At 31.4% G+C, this 10,901-nt stretch overlaps 1 protein-coding gene across 2 annotated transcripts; it reads left to right on the forward strand.

The window, feature by feature from the left end:
* Nucleotides 1-796: 796 nt before the first annotated feature.
* Nucleotides 797-5,712, forward strand: LOC139821804 (uncharacterized). 2 transcript variants are annotated; one of them, XM_071793137.1, is made up of 9 exons: nt 797-813; nt 875-1,219; nt 2,206-2,295; nt 2,402-2,766; nt 2,857-3,027; nt 3,149-3,274; nt 3,459-3,690; nt 4,519-4,883; nt 4,960-5,712. In XM_071793137.1, exons 5-7 carry the CDS (start codon nt 2,963-2,965, stop codon nt 3,688-3,690), a joined length of 423 nt encoding a protein of 140 aa, XP_071649238.1. In that variant the 5' UTR covers nt 797-813; nt 875-1,219; nt 2,206-2,295; nt 2,402-2,766; nt 2,857-2,962; the 3' UTR covers nt 4,519-4,883; nt 4,960-5,712. The 2 variants fall into 2 exon arrangements, with proteins under 2 accessions (XP_071649238.1, XP_071649239.1); XM_071793138.1 differs by lacking the exon at nt 797-813 and having other exon boundaries at nt 846-1,219; nt 2,240-2,295.
* Nucleotides 5,713-10,901: the final 5,189 nt, after the last annotated feature.

Consider the following 10,901-nt stretch of genomic DNA (forward strand, 5'->3'; position numbering starts at 1 on the left):
AGTATAAATAATTACCTAAAATAGTTGTAAGTAAAGATAAAGGAAGAGTTGGCTGGTCAAAACGATTGGGAACTGCTGTTGGCTTTAATTTTTTTTTTTTTTTTCAATTTTTTGTGCATTTTCCCACATTTTATCCGAAAAATGTTTCTAGAATAAGAAATAAGTTAAATATAAGTAAACTCAAATCACAAAAAACTTGAATATACTTATTTCACATAATGTTGAATACTTTTTAGGAGACCAGTTATCACGCCCCACATTTTTTATCCATTTTGCTTTTCGGTTCGGAGAGGTAGGGAAATGGCACATTTTGAAGCCTTTTTTACTTGAATTGTCACAATTAACTGCTTCGCAATATCGCATTTTCTAAAATAAATTTATATTTATCAATATTAGTTAATTTGATGATTTATAGTTGAAGTTATGTATTCTCATTTCAGTGTTAAATGATAATATAAAATTAATTGTAATAAAATTGGATTTATTAAGTATGTACAATACTTACACTTTTATTTTTTCTCACTTTATCAGTTATAATATTTCTTATATTTCTTCTTGCCTCTTTTTAGAGAACAATACGGCCTGTTTTGATCACTTCCCCTGCGGCCATTAGTGACATATACTATACACTAGCTATCTTTACTAAAATATACTCAAAGCGGAAGTATCCCATTAATGGCGGACGACCAATCCGCATCCTGCACCTTCGGTGTCTTATCCCTCATTAAAGGATCCCTATGCGTCCCCACGAAAAAGGCCGAGATGGCCTCTCTCAGGTTTCTCTCTAGTGCGGCACTGACCACGGGGGTGAAAGTAGTAGGAGAAGGGGAGAAACGTCATGGCGGCAGGGCCAGGCAGGAATGGGAAGCCGAAGCAAGCCGAAGACTGTCGATCGGGCACGAAGTCGAAAAGGAAAAGTGAAACTGAAGTGCCGTTGTTCTAATGTTCGGTGTGAATTGTGAAAAACACGGATCCCGAGTGATCCCGAGTGACGACGTTCCTAATATTCCTCCGAGATAATCTCGCGTTCGCTGCTGTTGCACGTGTTCTGAGTTCGCCCTCGTACGAGAGATACCCTGTTGAAGGACAGATTTCTTGAGATCGCTGCTGCACATATTCGGAGATTCGTCCTCGTAGAGAGATTCTCTGGCGAAGGACAGATTTTGTGAGACCGCTGCTGCACGTGTTCTGAGATTCGCCATCAAATCACCTTATATTTGTAAGTACAAATATATATATATATATATATATATATATATATATATATATATATATATACCGGGTGTCTCAGACCACCCGTATCACCCGATTTATTCGTAAACGCAACATTTTAGAGAAAAATGTTTTAGACTAAAGTTGTATGGTTTCAAGGGGTACATAAGATGGTGTCATTAGTTTCAACTTAAATAGTTGCTCGAAGGTCACGTAAAGGTCACCTTTAATTTTTTAAATAGAACCACCTACTTTTTATTGCATATTCTTGTAGCTTATCTCGAGGGCTTTCCAAAACACTATAAGAAAGTATTTTTTCATTAAGAACTTTTGGAATTATAAGGCTTGAAAGTTCTAGTATTTTGACATAAAATACAAAATATCTTGTAAAACATCAAGTTTTCGGTAATGTTACCTTAATACTTTTATGCACAGAATAATGAGACGAATCAATTGGTATAAAAAAAGCATAGTTTTTTAAAGAAAAAATATGTAATTTGCAACACGCATTTGCATACTTTTTCTTAAAAGCAACTATGTCTTTTAAAAATTCAAAATTCATTTGTCAAAATACTAGAACTATCAAGCCTTATACGTCCAAAAGTTCTTAATGAAAAAATACTTTCTTATAGTGTTTTGGAAAGCCCTCGAGATAAGCTACAAGAATATGCAATAAAAAGTAGGTGGTTCCATTTAAAAAATCAAAGGTGACTTTTACGTGACCTTCAAGCAACTATTTAAGGTGAAACTAATGACACCATCTTATGTACCCCTTGAAACCATACAACTTTGGTCTGGAACATTTTTCTCTAAAATGTTGCGTTTACAAATAAATCGGGTGATACGGGTGGTCTGAGACACCCGGTATATATATATATATATATATATATATATATATATATATATATAACCATGTACTGATTTGTTTACTGTTCACATTTGTTTTATATACAATCTGAAACTGTATCAATTAATGAAATGCATATATTTCAGATGGACGAAAAAGTGAATGTACCAACTGTTGCAGGAAGGGAGGACACTTTTGCCTCATCCGTACAGTGGCACAACAGTGTGATGTCGAAGGTAAATTTCCTTTGTTAAATTTGACTAATTTTTTACTTTTTTACTTCAATTTATAATTTTTTAAATTGGCAATATTTAACGTGTGAATGTAATTGTATCATTACAGACTGCTGCTGGTACTAGGGTTCCTATAAGGGAGTTGGGCAGATACCGTTGCTCGATTGTGATTGGCTCCGCCATTTTCCTATTAACTTCCGGTAGTTCCGGCAACACCGGCACAGCTGCACAGCTTGGCAATCTTGGCATAGCTATCATCGATGATCGACGCAATGGGTGCGTTCAGCCGATACTCCGCTAGCCTAGCAATCGTTTTAGCAATCGTTTGACCTCATTGGGTCAAAGGAGAGGAAACGAGCGAAAACGAGCGACTGCTCACGATTGCTAGGCTAGCGGAGTATCGGCTGAACGCACCCAATAACGTGATAAGTGCTGTATATTATTCACATACGAAGAAAACTGTTTATATTGAAGGTAAATATTGTGTAATTGTAATAGATAATTAAAGTGAAAGTGATGGAATGCCCCGTATATAAAATACCTTGTGATTAATGTGAAAAATAGAAAATGCCGCATTGTGTAGCTTCTGGATGCTACAATTCGCACAAAAAAGGCGCAGTAATGCATATCTTTCCACGAGATTTGCAACGTAAAGAAAAATGAATAGAAAATGCTGGTGGACCTTCAGGATTCAAATACTGTAGAATTCCAAACAAAAATTCATATTTATGTGAGGTACGTTTTCTATTTATGAGGAGTTGATTTATTAACGATTTATTATTGTCCACAAGCATGAGGATTCTGACGACGTACAACGTAATATATTTCATTTTTAATATACTGTTCCATTTTATAGTTCTATTTCACGGTTGACATGTATAAGAAGGAACGTGTTGATGGCCGGAAAACAATTAAAATTATCTGCTGTTCCAACGGTTTTTGGAGAACTTGTCATTCAACAAAATAAAAAAAAATGTTGCAGGTAAATAATATATCAATAATATTTGTTTTTAATTAATTCGTCAAGACCGTGTATTCAATAATATTAACACTCATGGCTTATTTTTTTTTTTTACATCAGTATATCATATACGACAGAAATTTGTAAGTCATATTTGTACAGTTTACGTTGTTTGTTTTGCTAAATATTGGTATTTATATTTTAGCGTTTATACTACATCAGCTACAGAAATCGTAGTAGCTTCTGAATTAACAGCTCAGGGGGATGAAGGATATGTTCCCAATATCGAAGCTGTTGCAGAAATTGAGATATCTAATCTGGTTCAGAGAGAGAAAGAATTTCTCTCCGATACTAAACCCACTGGTATTCGATTAGATATTACCATTCCTTCAGGAAGTTCCTCATTCTGGCGAACCAGCAATTTTGATGGCTATTAGGTAATATTTTAAAAATAATTTTACATTTATTGCAGTTTGTCCAATTTTGTTCCGAAAAAAAATTGATAAAAATATTTTTTTTATAAGTCGTTTTATTTTCGACCCAACTGGCCAATTAAAACAAGATTGCACGACGTTTCGACCGAATTCCGGTCCTTATCAAGTGCTATTAATTTAAGTAACACCGATCCGCATAACAAATTGCATCGTTGACGTGGTGTCCTGACAACGTCAAGACAAACGCAAAACTAAACAAAAGAGAAAATAATACATTTAACAATAGAAAAACTATACAAAATCGTTACAATATCGCGCTGGTCAAAAACAATAAAATTAATTAACACTGTAAAAATTAGTTAAAAGCTTACAATTCTTATGCGTTCCAAAACAAACGGTGAAATCAAAACGTCACCAGCCATATCGAGGCACAATGTCCGAACAGTAAGACAGTCAAAGTCGAAATGAAGTTGTCAAACGTAATCCGCGGATAGCAAACGGCGCTCTGATGGAAAAACGAGCAGAACCGAATATACAGGGCCGACTAAGTAATACCTATGACCCGGTTATAAATAGATAGTTAAATGTATTATTTTCTTTTTTGTTTAGTTTTGCGTTTGTCTTGACGTTGTCAGGACACCACGTCAACGATGCAATTTGTTATGCGGATCGGTGTAACTTAAATTAATAGCACTTGATAAGGACCGGAATTCGGTCGAAACGTCGTGCAATCTTGTTTTAATTGGCCAGTTGGGTCGAAAATAAAACGACTTATTTTGAATTATTTACTGGCGATGAAAATTGTTTTGTTTATTTTTTTTATGTTGCCAGGTATTTACAGAATGTTGCTTACTCACGGTAAGCTATGTATGGGCAAAGAAATATTGGCAACGAAAGTACTACCGTTTCTGTTGCCTCTCTGCATAGAACAAAACCTTAGCATGACACAATACGAGGCACTTTCCATGCTAGTCGATATGATAAATCGAGTAACCAGCGAGCATCGAGAGGCATTACGACAATTGGATTCGGTGCGCCGTGAGACGCAACAACTCGATCAGGCACTTTCTCAAGTGACGTCGCCCACTTTTATGCAAAACAACAGTCTATAAGCGACATTAATCTATCGCCTCAAGTTCTATCCCCGAACGCACAGTAAATATTGAAAATGGATTAACCATCGAAGACAAGTACAGGTTTGTCTCAGCTATTTTGAAAAATTTCATATTTTACTCGACATACTAATTGCTATTTACATTGATTTCTTTCCAGATTAATTCAACAGCAAGAAACGCATCAAAGATTGCAGTCTCAATCTATGTTGACTCTTAAAGCTGTGCCACAACCTGTAAAGTCGCAGCTAAAGGACTTAATAACTGCGACTTTGTTAAAAAACAATCTAGACGAATTAAATCTGTCTATGTCAAGATCGACCACGTCACAACCGGATTACTCGGCTACTAAAAATGCATATAAATATAACTACATTGGTCTAACGCAATCGCAATTTTTAACATCTCCAACGCTAAATTCGCAAACAACATTGAATAGGCCAATGAATTGGAATTCCAATTGAATGAACGCGCCCATGAACTGGAACTCGCCACAATCTACCTTGATGTGGAACTTTATTATTCCCCAGAATAATGTAAATTTTGTACCACAACCAGAAGTTAAACCAAACTTAAACTTTCCTGGAACTTTGCAACTTCTTTAATATGCAAACCAATACGAACAAACCTAATTCATCCACGCAAGACATCATGGATTTGCTTAGTTAATAGATTTAATTCTAATACAAAAATATTTGGACAATTTATTTCTAAATAGTATTTCAGCAAAAAAGCAGCGTTATGAGTAATCATTTTGCGCAATAAAATTCTTCTCAATTAAATGATGCAATTATTGTACAATATTTGCGTAATTTTCCTATCGGAGTATAAATTGATTTTCATATAACATAATTATACGTATAATTAAAAAAAAAAGTTTCTTGTATTAAAATAAAATACATATTTATCTAAAGTTTACTATAAAAATTTTTATTTTTCTTCTTCCCTCGTTGTTAAAAGTATAATTTTGGTTTACTAATAACTTTTATTTTTGCTGTTAACTGTAATAAATGTGTTAAATTTATGATGGCTTCAATATTTTTACTGTCATCTTAGGTTAAGTTTATAACTTCATCAATTTTTCATTTATTCTTCTATTTTTATTTTTTATTTTATATATATATATTCTATATTAATATATACATATTACGTTTGCTACAATAAAGTTATAATAGCCTTTTTATACGTTGCATTATCATTTCATATAGTTGCGATACAGGATTTAAAATTTGCCGCTCTTTATACGCTGAGGAAGGAAAATGGCGACTTCCGCCACATTTGCCCAACTCCCTTATAGGAACCCTATCGTCGACTTGACACTTTTTTGTTTCAACGTTCGGCGATGCGATTCGAACGACGCGTCCTGTTGAATTACATTTAAATGTAACTCTTTCACCTTTTATGAAAATAAATGTATCTTTCGAACGCAATCGAGGGTAAAAATATAAATATAAGGTGTTCGTTTAATTATATGCCGAGTTTTATACAACTGCCAGGGAATTTTTGGGCTTGCAAACATCGATTGAACTAAAATATATATGGAGTTACATAATTGACATACATATAAATATGTTGTAATATTACATAATTACATGATCGGAATATTTGTTTAAAAGACGTCATAAAATTCCTTAGACGCTTTAAACAGGTTTCAAAAAGACGTAGTTTAAACGTTATTTTAAGACGTATTAAAATCGCCTTATTTAATAATTTTGAGACGTCCTCAATTTTTTATTTTATATACAAAATAAATTATTATTACACAAATATTATAATATATTTTTTTATTTTTAGATAAATGTAACATTTTGTTGTTTACGCACAGTTTTATACATATATGTACATATTAATATAAAGTCAATATATTAATATTGACAAAATTAATGTCAATATATTAATATTAAATATAACAAATTCTAATATATTTTCAATTTTTTCTATTAAAGAAATATATTATTATTTACCTGGATTTTTTCAACTCTTTTATTTGAAAATGGAAGGATAGTCGACATGTGTTCAAAAACTTTGATCATAGGATACCATATGCTATAAAATCTGTCTTCTGTGATAAATAACTCGTATAAGGTCCCAGAATATAAAGGGATTGAGTTTGCCTGCTATACCATAAAGTAAAATGCATCATCGATGATTTTAGCACGATTGAGAACATGCATTTTCATGTAATTTGGATTTTTCAGATATACTGCAATCCCTAACCAGTTATTTTTGTCGTAATTGACGCGTTGTAATTGACGCGATAGTATAATGTCGTATATAATAAATGAATTTTAAAACAAGGCACATATATATTACTGTTTACTCGCGGCAAATAAATTTAGCTAATTATTGATATCTCTTGATTGAGCTTATCAAGAAATATTTTCGAATCTTTATACTTTTCTTTTAAATTAAAGAACGTATGTAAGAAATCATACTACATTAAGAAAAAAGCTGCAAATTAGATTATTAAATATAAGACTATTTTTTAATAATAAAGTAAAATATATAAAATAAAGTCAAGCAAGATATTTTATATAAACTTACATTAATTTAGTTATAAAAAATAAATAAATAATAATTACATTACATGTAAGAATTTGGGTTCAATTCAATGATAATAGAGAGTAGAATAGTTTTTCTTTGCACTATTTGATATTATCATAAACGAACATTATCATGTGTTTAAATTGTTTAAAATATTACACATATAATGTGATATTTTATATTATAGAAATAGCAAATATAAAAATTTAATAAGATGTATAAAGTAAAATCTTCATTCAAACGTAGTAGAATAAATGTTGTTACATATAACGTAGGATAAGGATAATTATTTTTTATCGATATAATATTCACCAGATTGTTGTAAATTGACAATTATCCAATTATCCACTTCAGGGTTACTATATATCAAACGTAGTAGCTGTAGGTGTTTTTGGATTACATCGTAGCCACAACGTGTCAGTAATTGACGTAGCGTTAAAATTGGAAACCGACTGTGTAGTATAGGTCAGAGGTATCCAGCTGCGATCCGTTTCATTGAAATTGGGCATCGATATTTTTACCCATCCACTATTATATAGTGTTGCAATTATTACAGGATAATTCTTTTGTTGTGTCCAACTATTCATTACTTCCTTTAGATCATGCGGCTCACGTACCACATTCTTTTCGTTTAAGGCAATTTGCATAGCGTCCCACAAATTGTCGAAAGTTGCCGAATTAAACTCACTAAGTTTATAAAATTTAAAGTTATTAAAATAATTAAACAAGTATAATAATAGAAGAGAAGAAAATTTTTTAGTCTTTGAAGAGACTGCAAAAATCTTTGATAAGATTGATAAGAGGAAAAAAAGAAAAAGAAAGGAAAATGAGTGATTAGAAGATGCAGATATAACGCTTGGAGGAAAAACTTGAAAAACAAAGCGGAGAAATGGAGAAATTAAGGAAGGGGATTAAATGGGAAGAAGAGAAAAATAAAAAGAGAAAAAACAAAACAGGGATGTTAGAGATTGGGGAAAAAGATTATGGTGGAGAAGAACAGAACATAAAACAAGAAAATCATTATGGATAACGGGATAAGCTTAGAAATATTAGTAATAAGAAAAGAATAATAAGAGAAAAAGTTAAAAAGAGAAGATAAGAAAAAAACGAAAAGACAAAGTTGAAGGTAGACAAATAGAGAATATAATAGAAGAAATGTTTAGTTAAAAAGATTAAAAGATAAAATAAAAGCAGAGGAAATAGAAAACAACTTAGTAGAAAAAAAAGAAATAAACAATAATATAATAATAGTCTGAATATACAAAGAATCTGTCAGCAATAACAAAGAGAAAGTTTCTGTTTAAGAAATTGTAGTGTAAAAACTGTGTGTAAAATAATAAAAACAGAATCAGTCTGCTAAGAAGAGAAAAAAAGAGTATATGATAGCGAAATAAGAATATTGAAAGATAAATCGAAATATAAAAAGCAAAAGGAAAAAACATTTTATAGGATTTTCAGTTATGCTTATTACATTTGATTCTATGTTGTACAGAATTATTATGTTACAATTTTTACTTACTGTTTGTCTAAATATATTTGGACACCCTTCTAAAATATGTCACGCAATAGTAAATGTTGCAACATGAGCAGTAAATAGGATGCTAATTTGTATTACACAGTAGTACATTAAATATATTTAAAATAAGTTTATTATATAACATATCCATAAATTCGTGATTACGTCTATCGTAGGCATAGACGTAAAGCAAGGCAGAGAAAACCGTATGCATAACTATGACTACAATAGACGTAAGAGTCTTATGTTTCGTTCTCTGCAGCCAAAAAAATTAATTTCAAGTTTGAATTGAACGTTTTTCAATCAGAAACAAAATTCTATCAAAACAAAATTAATATATTGGTAAATTGCAGATAATATTTATCATAATTCATACTCTTTTATTTTTTAATAATAAGCATCCAGAAATTTATGAACGATTATTTAATTATTTGTAGTCTTACCTTTAAAATGATGAGGCAAATACGAGAGTGAATTAATTTCAGAAGGGCTATCGACTTGGTCTTGAACTTCAGCAAAGTAAGAATTTAATTTGAAAGATTCGTACTGATTTTGAACTATAAATAAATCCATTATTTCGAAATGTACGAAAATCTAAAGATAAGAAAATTTGATATAATTCATAATATTCGGAAAAAATGCTTAAAGCTATATGTATAGCAAGAGTTTCAAAAATTTTATTTAAGGCTTCGTTATTTAGTTTAACCCTTTGTTGCATAGTTACTTACATATGAGAAACACCTGTCTTTTCTGCAGTTCTTTCGTGTTTTTACACATTCCATAATCACACCAATTGGTTTGTGTAATACATTTGGTATCTTTATGTTTTTGAAACATATATTCTCAATTATAGAAAAAACCCATCTCAAGTATAAAATGTTAGTTATATAAGCCATAGTAATTCTTTAAAAATCAATGGCCATATTGAATCTGTTATCTTGACTTTTTAAATTTCAAACTAACGATCCCAAAAACACCCATCTACTAAAATTCAGTAAAATATATTTTTAAAAAAAGATTGCGCAACAAAGGGTTAAACATAGTAAACTGTATCTAACATAATGTACAATAAAACTGTACATTAAAATTAATGAGAAAAAATTCTTGTACAATCTTTTCTGTACTATTGTTATTTAAACGTATTTTTACCAATCTCTTTTTAACCCTTTTCGGTCACACTTCCCGAGAATCCCGTACCAGTCACACTGGGTGAAATACACCCCCAGCGTGTTTGCACGTGTATAAAAAATTGTAGGTGACCTTAAGGAAAAAAAAATATCCTGTTGTAGTTTAAGTCTTCCTTAAAAAGACTGTATAGGTTTGATTTGCAAAAAATTAATTTAACATATGTAAAAAAATTGTTGAAAAAAAAGTCGGAAAAGTGACTTTTCACAAAAACTAATGTAACTTTTTCAATTTTTAAGATATTTTAATTTTTCAAACGGTTTTTTCATCCTCAGATGACGCACTTTTCACTCATTATTGCAGTTTATGCGGCCGTTCCAAAAAGTATGTTGATTTTGAGGTATGAAGGTGCGATTTTTTGCAGAAAAAAAATGCCGAGAGAAAACTAACGGGCCGAAAAATATACCACCGACGGGGATCGATACTTGAAGGTCCCAACTACCTGTAGATAGCGGCACAAGGCTCATTTCCATTGGTTTACTGGGTCGTTTTCGAAGTCAAAAAAACGCTGGGGTGTAGACCCCATAGTGTGACCGTTAAGGGTTAATACTTCAATTTTAATAAAAATTTGAAAAAAAATCAGCACTTTGATCTTAATAGAAAAAATTCGCAAAAGAATTTGTTTGAATTGAATCATTATAATATTAACCGGTATTTTCTGTAGATGCGTATAAGCACGATAGATAAAACTATAATTAACCAAAACTAAAATTATAAAATAATCTCATCGATGGCCTCCATTCTGATTAACAAGCTAAGACCCTGGTTTATCCACAGGTGAGACCACCAAGATGGATTGACTATAGTACTAAACAATTGATATGCTATATTATATTTTATTAATTGCACCACTTCTA

This window comes from Temnothorax longispinosus, chromosome 11 (genome assembly GCF_030848805.1).
Source record: "Temnothorax longispinosus isolate EJ_2023e chromosome 11, Tlon_JGU_v1, whole genome shotgun sequence".
NCBI lineage: Eukaryota > Metazoa > Arthropoda > Insecta > Hymenoptera > Formicidae > Temnothorax > Temnothorax longispinosus.